The 17,789-nt window shown below is 41.7% G+C and overlaps 2 protein-coding genes across 2 annotated transcripts in view; one reads left to right on the top strand and one right to left on the bottom strand.

The window, feature by feature from the left end:
* The first annotated feature begins 3,058 nt into the window (after positions 1 to 3,058).
* mfsd4b (major facilitator superfamily domain containing 4B) lies at positions 3,059 to 10,718 on the top strand. Its single transcript, XM_015386803.1, has 4 exons — positions 3,059 to 3,544; positions 6,933 to 7,101; positions 7,183 to 7,299; positions 9,449 to 10,718. The coding sequence occupies exons 1-4, from the start codon at positions 3,290 to 3,292 to the stop codon at positions 10,603 to 10,605; spliced, it is 1,698 nt and encodes a 565-aa protein (XP_015242289.1). The 5' UTR covers positions 3,059 to 3,289; the 3' UTR covers positions 10,606 to 10,718.
* A 271-nt stretch (positions 10,719 to 10,989) lies between these two features.
* rev3l (REV3 like, DNA directed polymerase zeta catalytic subunit) overlaps positions 10,990 to 17,789 on the bottom strand; it is a 90,578-nt gene continuing 83,778 nt past the window's right edge. Inside the window, exons 24-30 of the mRNA XM_015386795.1 lie at positions 17,418 to 17,527; positions 16,483 to 16,597; positions 16,268 to 16,405; positions 15,996 to 16,186; positions 15,573 to 15,819; positions 15,198 to 15,416; positions 10,990 to 11,640 (exon numbers count right to left, since the gene is read on the bottom strand). Of these exons, the coding sequence (XP_015242281.1) occupies positions 11,500 to 11,640; positions 15,198 to 15,416; positions 15,573 to 15,819; positions 15,996 to 16,186; positions 16,268 to 16,405; positions 16,483 to 16,597; positions 17,418 to 17,527 (1,161 nt within the window). The 3' untranslated portion in view covers positions 10,990 to 11,499. The remainder of the gene's footprint in view (positions 11,641 to 15,197; positions 15,417 to 15,572; positions 15,820 to 15,995; positions 16,187 to 16,267; positions 16,406 to 16,482; positions 16,598 to 17,417; positions 17,528 to 17,789) is intronic.

Here is a 17,789-nt window from a genome sequence, read left to right as displayed (position 1 = left end):
GTGTTGTGAATTGGTGCTATAGAAATAAACTGAATTGAATTTAAATCTACATCACTATGACAAACTGTCAGGTTTTCATTACAAAACTGCTACACCCATACAATTTCAGTCATCTTGGATATATCACATTTTATGAATGATAATGATGTAATATTATCATTAAACCAATTTTGTTTGAAATACAATCTAGTCTTTTATGACAAAATTTACAACCATTTGGTAAAAGTAAAACCAGAACCTCTTAAATCTATGGTTACAGAAAAGAAAGACTTTAATAATAAAAAAATGACAATTTTACAAGGAAATGTTTAGATAATAAATGTACCCCAAAAAGGGCACATTATTCCGATGAATTTTAAAGGAGGATTCCTTTTTTCAAAATTACAAGGGAAAATATATTTTCCGTTATCCCCTCAAAAGTTGAACAAGTCTGTTTAACAACTATCAAGCAGCTACTGAACTAAGGCTTTTGTCAGGTTTAGATGTCAGTCTGATGCTGCTGGATGCACATTGTATCAGGATCATCTTCTCTACAGATGCTCAGGTCTTCTGCAGCAGCTTCTAGGTTTTGGTTCCAGGTCCAGAAAATCTAACTTCTGGTTTGACTTGAACAAGAACAAAATCTGGTCTTTATTTTATGAAGTGGATTTTGATCCATTATTGTACAACCAAAGAGCATGCTTTGTAAGCTGATATTTAAAAATAAAGGTCATGCAGAAACTTTAAAAAACGTATTAAAAAAATTAAAGAACTTTGCTTTTTTCTAAGGCTTTAATTTACCAAAGTATATACATTTTTTAAATTTAAAAAGTCTTTTTTCCTAATTTTATTTGAGAGTTTGCATTTTCACCTTTAATTTTCCATTTCTTTTTAAAAAATGTCTCTTTTATGATAATGATTTTTAAGAATTGCATTCTCTTCAAATCGTGTGTTGCAGATCAAATTCTCTTTACTTTAATCCCAATGAAACACGCACTCTGGAACCATACAACCCTGATGCTAAAGTCGATGTGAATGTGATATTAAAACTTTTATTCGTAATTTGTAGAAAATACTGACAGAGTATTAAGAAATAAAATAATCATAAAAAATTAAATATTAGAAAACAGCTGTGATATTTCCAAAACCTTTTTTAATTGAGAAATTAATAAATTTTATTTCTGGATTGCATTTTTTTTTAATTAAAAATGTTAATTTCTGCAACAATTATGGAACAAAATTCACTTCGCATATTTTTAAACTCTGAATGAAAACTTTAATAACTAAGTATTGCTTTTATTTTTTTTCCATAAAAGTAGATTTTTTTAGACGTCATTTAAATGTTCTTAAAGCACGGAGGAAACACAGTCATTTTTTTTTTTTACATCGAATTTTAAACACTGAATTTTTTTAACACAGAATTTTAAAAACATTTTTTTTTACAGATTGGATTCCCTACACTGAATTTATATTTGGTTAAAATTTGCCTGCAAAAATTTCAGCTGCAAATAATTTGACAGCAAATATGTTGACCTTTAGGCGAACTCAAGGCGAAGCAATCGACAGTCGATGCAGTCGAGCAGCTTCTAGCCAATGAAATGAGCTCATTTGGTCATGTGACAACAGGGCACAGCTTTGTTCTCGGCTAAATTAAGCCGAATGAGGAGTTTTCTTGTTAAATAGATATGATTAAAAAAAACGTCAGGTAGCTACTAATAGACAGCCATTAGAGTTTTTCATCTAATCTGACTGAGTGAAATAACTGAGCAGCTCCCCCTGTCTGCCTAGGCTGTTGCTTTGATCTGGAAGAAGCAGCCGGTGGGAAACTTGTTTTTTTTCTGATCAATTTAGCTAATTTTATTGGCTGAAAGCTGCTCAACTCATGGAGTGTAAATCGCTTTGGCTAGGGTTCACCAAAAGCTGAATTCTTTGCAGGCGATTTTTTTTTTTGCTGCTGAACTTTTTTGCAGGGAAATCTTTTTTTTAGCTTAATTTTTTGCAGGCAATTTTTTTGCAGCTGATTTTTTTTACAATTGAATTTTTTCAGGCATTTTTTTTTTTGCAGCTGAATTTTTTAAAGGTGTTTATTTTATTTTATTTTTTTATTTAACAGCTGAATTTTTTTGCAGAATATTTTTTTTTTGCAGCTGAATTTTTTTGCAGGCTATATTTTTTTGCAGCTGAATTTTCTGCAAGCTAATTTTTTGCAGCTAATTTTTATTGCAACTGAACTTTTTTGCAGGGAAATCTTTTTTTCAGCTGAATTTTTTGCAGGCAATTTTTTGCAGCTAAATTTTTTTCAGGCGTTTTTTTTTTTTCTAATTTTGTAACAGCTGAATTTTTTGCAGAATCATTTTTTTGCAGCTGAATTTTTTGCAAGCTAATTTTTTGCAGCTAAATTTTTTGCAACTGAACTTTTTTGCAGGGAAATCTTTTTTTCAGCTCAATTTTTTGTAGGCAATTTTTTGCAGCTGATTTTTTTTACAGCTGTTTTTTTTCAGGCATTTTTTTTTTTTGCAGCTGAATTTTTTTCAGGCGTTTTTTTTTTTTTACAGCTGAATTTTTTGCAGAATATTTTTTTGCAGCTGAATTTTTTGCAAGCTAATTTTTTGCAGCTAATTTTTTTTGCAACTGAATTTTTATTCAGGCGTTTATTTTTTTTTTTCTAGTTGAATCTTTTTCATGCTTTATTTTTTTTTTTCTTGCCGAATATTTTGCAGACAATTTTTTTTTTTGCAGCTGAATTTTTACCAGACAAAAATTCAGTCCAAGGAATTCAATATGTAAAAAAAAAAATAAAAGTTTTTAAAATTCGTTGTGCACAAAAAGGCAGATTTCAATATTAAAGCTACAATGTGTGATTTTCAGCGACATCTACCGGTCAAACTGCAGCAACGTGAACCCACCCGCAACTTTATATAATATTTTACAAAGGCCTCTTTATGAACTGGTTATGCACAAAAAAAAGTGTATTGTTGTAAGGTAGCCTTACAATTACTCTGTATAAACCTGACCTTGCTTTGTGTGTTTTCAGAGAGAAAATGGTGAGCATCAGTTTCTGAGAAATCATCTTCTGCAATAGACGATCTTTGCAGACCTCCAGCAGCCAGTAGCTGCTGCTGCTGAGGGAGGAATCAGCTTCGCTCAGCTGTCTGTCAGGTTATTGCTCTCCGCTCCGTTTGAGTCCCGTGTCTCTGCTAATGTCGCAGCATCCAGTGAAAGCCAAGCAGAGGGCCTGCTAGCTGGAGCGGCCCGTCTAAAGGCTGCATTTGGACGGAACACCTGCGGAGAAAAGGAGCAATATCCCGGTATGTCGTCCGGGCGCGAGAGCGTCGCCAAAAAGAAGCACGTTCGCTTCGCTAACATGGAGGAGGAGGAGCAGGAGGAGGACACGCTGTTTGACCAGAGGAAGGAGGCCGGCCGGGGGCTAAAGAGCGCCCTGAAGTTGGCCAAGAGGTCAATGAAAGCGGGAGGAGAGAGCAGGGTGAGGGTGTCCGCTGGAGGAAGCGGCGCGTGCGGCCGTTGGATGGTGACGCTCGCGCTGTGTGGATCCTTCCTGGGTTTGGTAAATATCAGCACGATAGACACCGAAAAAGAAAAAAAAAATGCCCGAAAAAAATAAAGGTGCAGGAGAAATGTTGCAGTCTAAATTGATTGTAAAATAATAAAAATCCTGTTCTATTTATATGTGTTACATTTATTTCATTGTGTCAGATAACTGCTCTGGACGCCATAGAGCTCCCTAGACCTGTGATTATTAGAATTATTTTATCTATTAAGTCATCTGAACTAGATTTATCTCAGTAATTGTGACCTGACAGACTGACAGCCGCGCCTCAGATCTAAGCACCAGTGTAGTGTCAAAGTAGGTATCCCTGACAGTCTGTTCCCGCGCGTCGGGAGCGCGCATTCTGCAGGAGGCCTCGACTAGCGCCATGGGCGGTTCTAGACAGGAGCCAACGGGGGCCAGTGCCCCTATCCTGGCCTCTGTTCTGAAGACATAATACTGAAAGAAATCCTAAAGATGATCTGCACTGGAACAGACATGGTTACTGATAGGGCCTCTATTTCACTTTTTAAATTTTAAAGTCGTTGGGAAATCATATTTATAAGTTAAATCATTCTGGCTTAAACATGTATATAAATGTACTCTTAATCAGAGCATATTGTCCCAAAGTTTAGAAACTTTCTATTAAAAAAATAAAATAAAATCCTGTCTTAATATATGTTTTTTTTTCTCGTTATCTCATGCAGACCAATCATATATCAACGGTCATCTGTCAATCAAATGTTTTCGGTCATAGCATCTTGATTCATTCAAACCGGCCACAATCAAAAAGCTTGTGAATCTTCCGCCACAACAATCCCACCCCCTTGATAATCGACCAATCACATTCACTTTATTCACTGGTGTAAAGTCGGGCACCACAGGGGAGAATTAGGAAATGCAGTGATTGAAACAGCCGTTTCCCTGCAACTTTAATAATTAATAAAACAGAATTTTTTTAAACAATAAGGTGATAGCTTCAGTGGTATTGAGATAGGATCCCAGTTTTCATCTGCTACGTGTTTTTTTCTTTACAAATAAAAACAAATACTCCAATTTTTACAGCTGAATTATCAATTCTTTTATTTTAGTTCTCATTCTGATTTTATAGAAAACTAATTTTAACTGAAATTAAGCTTGAAATATGTAATATTCCTAAATTATGAAGGTATGTTGACCTAATATTCCAAACAAAAAGCTTTATTTGATCTTTTAGATATTTATAAAGCTACACGATTTTTATTTTTGATTTTAACAATAATCCAACTGAACATTTTTAAGCAAAATATAAATATTTTCAGTTGGAAGATGCATAATTTTTTATTAAACCTAACTGAATGGAAATATTTTCTTCATGCAGCTCTCTTAATATGTTTGAATCCCTTGACTTGCCCCCATGAAAACCCGCTGGCCCCCTCCTGGCCCCCTGGTACATTTGGTCTAGAACCGCCACTGGGAAGTGCTGATGTTTTATTCTTAGGTTTTATTGACATTATATTGAAAGTTTGTTGTTGAAACCCTTCCAGGATCATGCAGTGTTTGGGTGTTTTGCACCTGATCGTCCCCAGTCCTTCCTAACTCTGTTTTGTCTCTCCGCTGAGCTGTGATGTGTTAGTATCAGGTTATCAGCCTGCTGTGGGACGTTATCTCCATGTCCTGCACAGACAGGATTTCCATACTTGCAAAACTTGCTCTTCCACAGCTCACGCCACCTTACAGAAACCAGCAGCACATACAGCGAAAGAGTCTGCTGTTTTCCTAACGTCTCCAGTTCCAGTTGGAGAAGTGAAACAGGCTCAGGTCTTTGTTCCCCTGCAGCACCGTGGTTTGTTCCCTCTAAACAGGACCTGATTAAACTTCACTTATTCCTGCTCATAGATCACTGCGGTAAACTATCCTCACTCTAAACAGTTTCACAGCAAAGACTCCTTCTTCTTCCTCATATTCTACTGACCTTGGGATTTTGTTGTTGCCAGAAACACAAATCTAGATGGGATGGTTAAGATTTGTAAACCTCTGCCTCTTTTAAAATACTGTTTAGGCGTTTATTCATGAGGAGAAAAGTTAAACAGGAAACGAGACAAAATAATCTAACAAAAACAGTGTTTGGATGAGTTAAGGCAGGGAGAGCAGACCTAAAGAACCTCTGACTGCTGTGAAGCATGGTGGTGGTGGCATCATGCTGCTGTGGGTTTTTGCAGACAAATGTTTTTATCCTGTATGGAGGGACTTTTGTGCCATTATTGTTTCAAGCAAAGAAAACTTTTACAAAAAAATGAATTTAAATTTTAAAAGAAAAAGAAGCAATCTAGAAAAAAAACTTTAAAAGTTTTTTTTTTTCAAGAAAATAATTTCCATATCTCAGATTTAGATTTTCAGTAATGTTTAAAAAAAAACATTTATTTAAATGTAACTTTTTTCAAATTTTTTTTCTCAGATGAATTTTGCGATTATATTCTTTCAAATGTTGTTTTCCAGATCACATTTTCTCCCCTTTCCTCTGGGGTGAGTTTGTTTTGGTCTGCTGGACGTTAGAAATAAGATTTTTATTGGTCTAAAGCAAGTGTTTATATTGGGATAGAGGTGAAGAGTACTTGATACGTATTTATAAAACTCAATATGAAAAAATATGTGTATATATGTATATATATTTAAACACAGCAAGGGAAGTAAGTATTTGAACACTATTTGCTATTTTGGTCTCCCACTTAGAAATCTTGGAGGGTCTGAAATTGTCATGGTAGGTACATACCCACTGTGAGACACAATCTTAAATAAAAATGGCTATATATGATTTCTTAAGTATTTGTTGATATAAATATTAAAATTAAATTGTTGAAAAAAAAAAGTCTGAGAAAACTGCAAATGTACCTTAAGAACCTTTTATTCATTTAAACATTTTTTAAAGTTTTCTGGAATGCACCCCCCCCAAATTTCCATTTTCAAATGTTCTTTTTTTGCAAAAAAATGGAGTAAACTTCACTCCGTAGTCCAGTTTTCAACATTACATAGATTTTTGGAATGAAATAAATCAAGCTAATTATTGGCTCTGTCAGGTTTCCACACACCATCTTCTGTTTCTTTGCTCAGACCTAGATCTACGACGGTTAGAGAGTGCAGCCGTTTCCTCTGACCCGCCGTATCTCAAACCGTGACATCAGGCAGTAAAGATGGAGACACCTGCAGAATGTGTGTGATGCGGCTAACCGCTGGTTAGAGGGGTTTTCCTAAGGTTAGGATCCAGAGTAGATGGCTTGGTTTGAATCAGGTTGGCTTTAAAGAAGCTTTCTTTGCTGATTTAGTTATTTCTGTTCCGTTTAAACCGAAGGCAAAAGGAAGCAGCTGTAAAATGAGACGCCTCGCCGTCTTCCTGCAGCTCTAAGCGTCCTCCTCTCTCTCTCTCCAGGGGATGGGGATCTCCGTCGTCGGCCCCACCTTCCAGGATCTGGCCGCCAATGTGCACAAGAACATCAGCAACATCTCCTACATCATCACCGGCCGCGCCGTCGGCTACATCGGCGGCTCGCTCATCGGAGGCATCCTGTTTGAGTGCATGAACCCCCACGTCCTGCTAGGTAACCCCCCCTCCTCCTGGTAAAGAGATGTTCTGCTTTTCTCCACCTTTCAACGTTTCCTCCACCCGTCTCTCCTTGCAGGGATCTCCATGCTGCTCACGGCGTTGGGGATGTATGCCATCCCCTTCTGCAAGCAGGTGCTGTTCCTCACCGGGATCATGTCTGTGGTGGGGATGGCTATGGGAGCTTTAGACACAGGTAAGAGGAGCCAGCTGGAAGGTCAGACTGTGGGTTAAGCTCAACAGTTTCTATCAGAATCTGTAGTCATGTCTCCTGGTTATTTAATCCATAAACATTATGAAGTGTTATTTAAAGAGTTAGTCCTGAGTGATCCGTTCTCAGGAAAGAGAAGAGAGAAAGCTTTAAGGTGGAAACACAGAGCTCACCTTAACAAATCATGCTGTGTTTTATAGTGTTTGCAGCTCTGTTAGCATTGCATCCCTGCCTATTTATCCTGTTGAAGTCTGTGTCTGTATTTCATTCTGCAGACGTGAGGAAGAGGAGGCAAATTTAGCGTTGTATTATCTGGTCCAACCGGTTTGGTTCAAGCAGCTTTGAGTCGCTGCCAGTTTGGAAGCTGTTCCTGTTCCACCACCTCTGCTGATGACGCATCTTTCTGACCTGTTCACCTTATATATGAAACCAAGACAAATATATATTTTTTAATTATTTTCCATTTCTTAAAAAAAAAATCCTCATTTTTTTGCTTTAGTTTATTATTAACAGGGTTTCCGTGGGTCATTAAAAATCATGTCATTTAATTATTTTTTTTTTAAGTTAAGGCCTTAATTGGCATTCAAATTCATTAAATCTGATTATCGTGGCATTTCAAATGCTTTATAAAAAAAAAAAAACATTTATACAAATAATCTCGTCAGATATAACAGATATAACTGATTCTATGTGTTTGCAGTGAACTGCTTCCGGTTGATCCTAAAGACGTATGTTGGGAAAAGACGCTTGAGGCGGAGAAAAAGCTAGAGAATGGGGAAATGCAAAGTTTATTTAGTCATTCTGTATACACAAGTGTAAAGAAAAAGACATTTCGATTAGAGCAGCTCTCTATAGTGCAGCCATGATAAGGTAATCAGCAGCTGTTGTTGAGCTGCTGCTACTGCCTCCAGCTCCTAAAGCACTCGCTTCTCCTGGCTCATGGGAGGAAGAGGACGATGATGACGATGCTATGAGGGTGGTAGCCTCCTGGGCTGAAGAAGTTGACGTGGTTGAAGCAGCAGAGGTGCCATCAGCAGGTTTAGCAGCGACAGACGATGCTGGAGAAGGTGTGGAAGCTGGAGGGGGCCGGGAGGAGCCGGCTGGCGATGTTTCAGCATTTGGCAGGGAAGCATTTAGGGTGCTGTCCTCATTTTCACCTGCAGAGGGCAGTGCTTCCCCTCTAGATGCTTCGTTATTTTGTTTACATCCGTCCGCAGCTTTTTAAACAGTCAAAAATGTCAGTATTTAAAACATTTTGTGACCGTAGCTCCAGCAGGCGTTGGCGATCATAGATGCGGGTTTGATGTCTAGTTTGTATCGTTTTAAGTGACATATTTTGTTAAATTGTTGAGAGGAGCTGCCTTGGAGCGCTGCCATGGTAAATTTGAACAAAAGTGGCTGAAAACCAGGAATTCAGGACATGGCTGCAGCCTGTCGGCCGTAGAGATTATGAAGAAGAGTCATGGGTACCTGTTGATGGCATTAAAATGAGTTCTAAGAGCATTAAAAAGCATTTAATTAGAGTTACTCATTCCTGTATAAACCCTGATTTTCTTTTCCATCACCAGACAAACAGATTTCCCTTTTAAGGTTCCGGATTTATCATGTAATCTTATTTGTGTAACTTTGTTCCATATAATAATCTTTCTATTCTGAGCTGCTCTGCTGAATGGATGCAGGTTGTGTTCATGTTGATAGGAGACTATGAGGCTCAGCTGTTCGCCATCATGGCTGCTTTGGTAGAAAATACCTGATATTCTGCGGCAGTTTTAGGTCCAACCTTTATTTTGTTGATCATGTTTAGTTAACTCTTCTAGTTTCCTAACTGGAAGCTGATTGGTCAGCCGTAAAGATAAATAAAATATAAATGAAATTGAACTCTATAGATCTGATAATGGAGAAGTTAACTCTCTGCATTTAACCATCCCCTGATGGAGCGGTGGGCTGCCATCTTTGGGCGCCGGGGGAGCTATCGGGGCTTAAGGGACCCTGAGTGGCAGCTGGTTTCAACCTCAGAACCTCAGGATCCGAGCCCTGTGCTCTGACCACTAGGCCCCCCCTCCCCTGGTGTCTGGTAGGATGATTGTTTCTGTGGTGGTTGTGGGTAATCTTTTCCCTCTGTCTTGTCTGTCAGGTGGGAACGTGCTGATCCTGAACACGTGGGGGGAGAACTCCGGCCCCCACATGCAGGCTCTTCACTTCAGCTTCGCAGCGGGAGCCTTCGCCTCCCCCATCATAGCCAAGCTGCTGTTTGGCCATGATGGAAACGGCAGCTCGCCGCTCACACCCACCAGCCCCCCCGCCGCCATGAGCCGCATCACCCTGAAGTCCATGTGGGCCTACATTGTGATCGGCTCCGTCCTCCTCTTCATCTCCTTCCTCTTCCTCCTCCTCTACGCCTGCGGCAGCAAGTCGAGGGACAAAGCGCAGGCGGCGTCAGAGCGCCCTCGTGTGGCCAAACACCACTCTGTTCTCGTCGCCCTGCTCTTCTTCTTCTTCTTCGCTTACGTTGGCGCCGAGGTGGCGTACGGCACCTTCATCTTTACCTTCGCCACGAACTACGCCCACATGCCTGAGGCCCACGCTGCGGGGCTCAACTCTCTGTTCTGGGGCACCTTCGCCGCCACTCGAGGGGCGGCCATCTTCTTTGCGGCCTGCTTGTACCCCGGCACCATGATCCTGCTCTGCCTGCTGGGCTCCGTCCTCTCCTCGCTCCTTCTCTGCCTCTTCACCAACAACCACGCCGTGCTGTGGTTCGGCACCGGGCTCTACGGCGCCTCCATGGCAACCACCTTCCCCAGCGGGATCTCCTGGTTGGAGCAGTACACCACAGTGACGGGCAAGACGGCGGCGGCCTTTGTGGTGGGGGCGGCGCTGGGAGAGATGATGCTCCCCTCTCTGGTGGGCTTCCTGCTCGGCGTTTTCCCAAAGCAGCCGCTGCTCATGTACCTGTCCATCATCACCGCCACCTTCACCTCCATCCTCTTCCCCGTCATGTACAAGGTCGCCTCGGCCCCCGGCGATCAGAGCAGGAAGCCTGGCATCAGGGGTCGCTCGGACGCCGACGACAGCGAGTACAGACAGGCCCTGCTGGACTCAGGCGCCGATGAGGAGGAGGAGCAGCAGAACGAGGCCGATCAGTGGAACGACGCAGACTTTGAAATCATCGAAATGGACGACGCGTCGAGTTCTAATTCCCCCAGTAAGGAGTCGTCTCCTCCTGATGGCGGCGCTGTGACGGTGACCACGGAGTCAGACGGCGATCTGCTGCAGGGAGACTCCCAGACATAAGCTGCTGCTGTTACTGAACAGACAGAAGGACTGAAACATGGCGCTCAGCGTTCCGGCAGACGCTGCTTTTCATTGGTTCCTGTGTTTCTGCGGCGTGGCGAAGCAGGGTCACTGGCTGAACACTGGCTGATAGATGGGGCTCTGGCTCCCCCTACAGGCCCAACAGAGCCTGACACTCCAGTGCCTTCCTGAGGACACCCGGCGGTTCACGAAGGACTCTGTTGAATGAAGAATCTCTTTGTTTTGAATCAACGTATGACATCACTGTGAAGGTTAATGATTGAACAGAAAGGCTGATGAATACTGAGTTTGTTTTTATTAAATCATCTCAAACCTCCAACCACGGCCACGTCAATAAAAACAATCAAAAACACCTTCCATATCTTTTTTTTTTCCTTTCTTTTTTTACATTTTTACAAACAGATCCTCCATGTTTGAGGAAAGATGCTGTAGTTTAGAAGCAGGTTTGCACAGGAAACCGGACACGTACATCAAACCCATGTTCACAAAGAAATACTCTTCATGACGTTTTATCATACAGTATTGCAACAGTCCCAGATTGAAAAGAAACGCAGTTCCAGTTCTCACCCTCTGCTGAAGGATGCGTCGGATCGACGGCGGTACAATCGCAGGAAACATGGCACCTTCTGAAGGTTCAGCTTTCGCGCTAACGCGGTCGGACTGTAGGAGGAAACGTGGCCTCCGTCTCTTAGTGGCGTCAATCATCAGGGAGTGGAATCGGCTTCACCCAGCAGCTTATGGAGGCGGCAGTAAACCAGCGTCTCATAACTTAGAGTTAATCACCAGATCAAATATAAAAAAAAACAAACCAGTTTATTCAAAGCACCGTTAAAATGTGAGTGAAGCGTCAGAGTTTAGCACCAAATGAGCCGATCAGAACTGCTCCAGCAGCTGTCTGAGGTAGGGGGCCTTGGAGAGCTGTCTGCTGACCCGGGACAGCTTGTAGAGGACGGGACAGTCCAGGGACACGCAGGGGACCTGCCGCTCAGCGCAGCCGCTGCAGTTCCTGCAGATCTGAACACACAACGCCATGGTTAATGAGACAGTCTGCATCCTGATTGGCTGAACTTCAATAAAACTGATTAACTTCATCTGAAAAAAAAGTTTTTTTTAGAAAAGCACATTTTGATCCCTGCTGGAAATAAGAACAAACCAGCTTCACCAGCAATAACTTTATTACAAAACCCAAACTTACGTTTTTTCTGAAAGTTGGAAACAAATTTCACATCATTAAATATAAATACTGACTTAAGTTTAATGGTGTAGTGTGCAACCTAGACTAAAAACCCTACTTTTTATTTGCAAATCTGCATTTTAAGGCTTTTAAATAATGACTAAAATAACCAAATCTAACCAAATGATTTTAGAATGACTGCATTTTAAGACCAAACTTGAATAAATGAATCTATAATGATTTTAAAGGAGCTTAGCTCAAGTTCGCCCCCCTCTGGCGACAGGTTGAAATTACACACTAGAAAAAAAATCTAAATCTAGATAAGTAATTTTTTATTAAAATAAGTGCATTTGTTATTGGATTGAGGAGGTTAAAGAGACATTTTGCCAATGGAACAAGACAATTTACATTAAAAAATAAGAAAACACAATTGCATTGTCTTATTTTAAGCACATATTATCTATCTTATTTTAAGAGTAAAAATACTCATTCCATTGGCAAACTATCATTTACCTACTCAAATTAAGCGTAAATAAACGTAATTAAAAATTTTTTTGTCTTATTTCTAGATCGTTTTTCCAGTGCATCAGTGATTAACAAACCACGGAAGCGTATTGCATTCACCAAAGAAAAAAACGGCTTATCACGTAATTACGCGACACTGATCTCATTATGAGAAAAGATCTCGTAATTATGAGATCTTTTCTCATAATGAGGTCAATATTTCACAAATACGAGATCAGTATCTCATAATTACGAGCTCATATGTTGTAATTATGAGATACTGATCTCATTATGAGAAAAGATCTTGTAATAACGAGACACAATTTCATAATTAGGAGATCTTGTCTATATATTTGGTCATGATTAACTGAGCTTGTAATGTAGCCTCTCTCAGAAAACAAGTCTTCATGATTACTTCTTAAAAATATCTGCATCTGTTCCACTGAACATTTCTCTGTAGCGAGGTCTGACCTGATACGCCTGGGATTACTAGTTGTGAAGTAAGCATGCAGCCTTATGAACGAATGCCAAAATCTGTCTACAGCTCCATTAAAACGGATTCCGTATGGTTTTAGTTTGTCATATGAACCAAGTTGGGACCTGGTCGTTTTAAACGCTTCTGAAGCCTCAGCTGAACTCCTTTGTTTGGGACGCCAGAAGCCAGCAGGAATGCATTTCAGATGCTTTAGTTTATCTCCATAAAGCATCCTGTGCTGGTTTAATCGCTCCTGCAGGAACAGGGAGATTCCAGCAGGTCAGAGTGGGCTTTTTCACATAAACAATTCTAAGGACTTTATGGTATCTGCACAATGCCGACAAACTAAAACTAATTCCATCCACATTGAGGAAACTCAGTATTTCCCAGAGTTGCATATCTAAAAGGAAATAAAAGCAGATTAAATCCGACAACCCACTCATTGTTCACGTTTCATGTAGCGTAGCTCAGCAATGATTGTCCTTCCTGATCTCCTAAATATGAGATCTTATCTGTTAATTATGAGAAAAGATCTCATTATCTTGTAATTATCAGATCAGCTGTCAGATTTGTTTTTCTTTGGTGAATGCAATACCCTTCTGTAGCTAACAGTCTGCTGCACTGCAAAAACAATCAAGAAATGAGTAAACATTTCTTAAATTAAGTTCATTTAGCAGGTTAATAAGATTATTTGCCAAAGAAATGGAGATGGAGATTTTTTTACTCTTAAAATAAGATTAAATAATCTGCACTTGAAATAAGACAATGCAGTTGTTGTTTGTCTTATTTTAAATGTAAATTGTCTTGTTCCATTGGCAAAGCGTTTCACTTACCTCCTCAATTCAAGAGAAAATGCACTTATTCCAGGATAAAATTACTTATTTAGATTTTATTTTTCTACAGTGTGCTGTTTGTTTAGGGGCATAAAGTCATCTGAGGTTTTAAAGGTATAAATACTGAAATTATTTTAAGGGAGCATCTAATCGATAAAAAAGCTCAGTGCAGATCTGAGCTCCCTTAATTTCTTTATGCCAAACTAGACATGATATTTAAAGTAGTTTCATTTCTTCTTTTGCTTACGAATCGATGAAGTCACATCGAACAGCATAAAACCAGGTAGAAAGAATCCAATAAATATTTTCCTGTCAGGTCGACTATTTCTGTGCTTCTCTAATCAGCTTTCATATTTTATAAAATGTCTTATTTCATGGAGCTCACAATGCAAACCGTCCTGGTCATTCTGACTACAGATTTAGTTTGGTTCCACTTTATGTTTGAGATTAAAGGACTAAGACTCTATACAGTGGATTGTTCCTAACCCTAACCCAAAGAACACATTCTGTAAATGGAAATTTTAAGGAATTCAGGAATGAAACTTTGAAAAACATAATAAAAAATAGTTGTAAGAGTTTTAAATTTAATGGACTTTTACAGCTGCTTTTTGTATCTCTGCTTCTGTCTCCTTGAACCCCAGTCAGCCTCAGCAGATGGCCGCTCACACTGAGTCTGGTTCTGCTGGAGGTTTATTCCTGTTGTTAGATTCATTCTTTATTAATCATGTGTATTATTAATCTGTTAGCCAGATTAGATTGAGTAGAAGGCCTTCCTTCACATGGTGAAATGTGTGTACAGAGGCCATCTAATGAGGACAGTCTTCTTGTCTTTGGTAGATACACAGGTTAAGGACACATCCCGGAGCCAGACTGATAGAGGAGCGCTATCTGTAATCCTGAGGCATAGATGCAAGAGGCATGAAGGTCAGGTCATGGATGGTGTGTGAGTTTCTGACATGAACAGCTAAGCATCCACCTGATGCAACACATAGACTCGTGTTTCTTGTTCGGGGTTCAATTTTGCCTGATGCCAACGCTTGCTGACATTTTGGGCACACAGCTGTGCCGACTCCAAGCAATTTCTCTGTCCTCTAACGACCAGAACTGAAATAAACTATGACTTTTTTACTCCTGTAGTCCTTTTAATATGGTTTTACCCAGTTTGAGTTAAGCATAATTACACTAGGTAACTTGCTCCCAGGAAAAGAACTGGAAGGAAAGTTCTGAGGCGTAACCGCCTTCAGGGGGACATAACTTCCTTATTTAACACTGTTAAAAGGGAGTCTTTCCTCTCCACTGTCGCTACTAGCATGCTTAGTGTGAGGGATTGCTGAAGAGTCAATGAGTCGATGCAATCAGCTTTTCATAGAAAGAAAACTTTGGATCAATCTGACTGGATGATCTGGTGAACTGGAAAGTAACTTGAAATGACATGTGATGTGAATTGGTGCTATAGAAATAAATGGAATTGAATTAAATGAAAACATTTTTCAAAGTTTCATCTTCGGATTCCCTGGTTTGTGCTCTTCACTGGTTCAGGTAGAGAAACAGACTCCAGCAGTGACGTCCCTCAGGGCGGACTCACCTTGAGCAGCTGCTCCTGCTGACTCTCCCATTGCCTCATGTCCTGGTACAGGGTCACCGCCACCCTCTGAGGGTCGGCCCGGCAGCGCGAGCACACCCCCAGCTGGGTCAGCTCGTCACAGACGGGGCAGTGAAGCGTGGTGAAGTACTGGGAAATGGTTCCCTTCCTCCCAGTGGGCTCCTCCCCGCCCAGCCCAGAGGAGCAGGAAGCTTTCTGGACCTGATGAAAGACAGACATCCTGCTTTAACACTTTCCTCTCAGCACCACAGGATCAGGATGGTCTCCATGGTGAGCCAGGGTGTTGATCTGCAGAGCTGCCAGCAGATGGCAGCAGTGCTCTATCATCACACCACTGACTTCCAGCTCGGAGCTCACCCTGGGGAGCTCCTGGTACCAGCTGAAGACGTCCACCCCGATCAGCTGGAACAGGCGGCCGAGTGGCGGCAGGATCTGCTTGGTGATGTAGTATGTGGCGTTTAGGCGCAGGCTGGGGTCCTGCAGGACCTCCATGGGGCGGCGCACCAGCTGGATGAGGGGCACGCCGGGCATCCCGTACACGATCACGTAGGGGACCCTCTCTCCCACGCGGGGTTCCAGCCGGCGGTCGTACGCCATCATACGCCTGCAGAGGACAACAAGACAACAAGAACAAAACAGACGTCTCACATTTCCTTCCATCTGTCAGTAAAATCTCATCACCAGTCAGAAAAGGGTTGCCTAGCAACAGATTCAACCACTATAAGGACAGCTGCTGCAGGAAGAACAGGTGAACATTCTGGCACTTTCCCTCACACACACCTGGTGAGCTCCAGAGCAGGCACGCAGGCTCCGGGCCGGTACGACCCGCTGCCTCGGTACTCCTTTGCGAAGGTCAGGTCCTGCATGCTGGCCCGGCCGTCCAGAACCTTCGCGCATTGCCGCTGGACGAACTGCTTCACCTGGCTGATGTCTCGCGTCTCAAACAGCAGCTTGATGGAACGCTCCAGAATCTGGGACACGCAAGAAGAGCTTCAGGCCACGAGCAGAACCTACAGAGGAGAAACCACAGCAGGGACGGCAAGCCCTGTTACCTTGGAAACCGCGGGGCATCCATCACGACGCACTGTTTCTATCCCTTTGGCATCAAACGTCGGCTCTTTTTGATCCAGACTCTCGTACATGTAGCCAACGTAGCGCTTCTTTGTCTGCAGCACACAGGGTAGGTACACCTGGCGCACAGAAACATGGTTAACAGCTCAGATCAGAATAAACAATGGCTGCCTGCCCGTCGTGCTTTTTTTCCTACCTTCTCAAACTTGAGCTTGACAGGTTTGGGGTTGGTGGCGGTTACGGCCTCGGCGATCTCCTGTCCGATCTTGAAGGCCTGCTCCTTGGTGGCTCCTTTCAGCAGGACAAACATGCTGCAGACACCAGAACAAGCTGGTCACACTTTACCTGACGGGAACCTGCAGACAGCGCCGCTAAGTACTGAGCAGACCATGCTAAATATGCACCTGACCACCAAGAGAAAAAGTGCGATTGCAGAACTTCTGGATAAATTAAAGGAGAGCAAAGATAGATTTAAGAAGTGGATTGCATTTGCAAACTCCACTACTGCTGCTAGTTTGGTCACAAGCATAGAAAACCGTTCACAGATCTAACAGTTAACGCTCTGATGCAGGGATGGAAACTTTCTTCCATTTTTCCCCCAAATCCTCAAAATAAAAATAACACCAAAGAACGCTGGTGACGGAGGAGGTGGGATTTCAGGGTTAGAGAGCTCTGCTCTGATGGATGTCAGTTCCTGCTTGGTTCCTCACGACTCAATCAGCTCCTCCCAACAGAAACACGTCCAGCATAGAAAGATTCCTTTATTGTGTTTCTATCATTTCATTAATGCAACAAAACCTAAACCGAGCAGTGAAATCTGCTCCTCCCTCACCTCATGCTTCTATGCGACATTTGCTCCAGAATAAACATCTAATAATCGAAGCTTATAATATATTTAAGCTCAGATAGTCCTTTTTTATACACTTGGAGCCCGTATTGCTATTCGAGGCTTATATGACTTTCACATTTCTGCGGCTCCAGACAGATTTGTTTTTGTTTTTCTGGTCCTATATGTCTCTTTGAGCAGTTTGGTTTGCTGACCCCTGTCCTAAAGCGCAGCATCTGTCTGACCCAGGCCTCCAGGAGGCTGCTAACTCCTCAGAGCCAGCATGGCACCGTAGGCAAGGCTACCTGTCTGTGTCTCCGTATACGACACGTGCTCCCCACTTCTTGGTGTCATTGACCAGCTTGATGGCTCTCTCCAGGGTCTCTCTGGCTTTGTGGACGATGCTGTCTCCCACCTGCAGAATCATATCAACCTTTATGAAATTCGGTTCACACACAGCGGGTAAAATAAGTATCGAACACACCAACATTTGTCTGAGTAAATATTTTTCTAAAGGGTGATATTGATATGACATATTATACCAGATCTCGGTAACAATCAGGTGAGGCAGACACCCTGTCTACTTTAAGGCTAGGCTTAAACTTTCCTTTTTGATAAAGCTTATAGTTAGAGTGGCTCAGGTTATCCTGAGCTATCTCTATAGTTATGCTGCTATA

The sequence above is a fragment of the Cyprinodon variegatus genome, unplaced genomic scaffold (genome assembly GCF_000732505.1).
Source record: "Cyprinodon variegatus isolate N-32 unplaced genomic scaffold, C_variegatus-1.0 Scaffold378, whole genome shotgun sequence".
NCBI lineage: Eukaryota > Metazoa > Chordata > Actinopteri > Cyprinodontiformes > Cyprinodontidae > Cyprinodon > Cyprinodon variegatus.
Note: the sequence above shows the minus strand (reverse complement) of the source record. Positions and strands in the feature narration are given on the sequence as shown.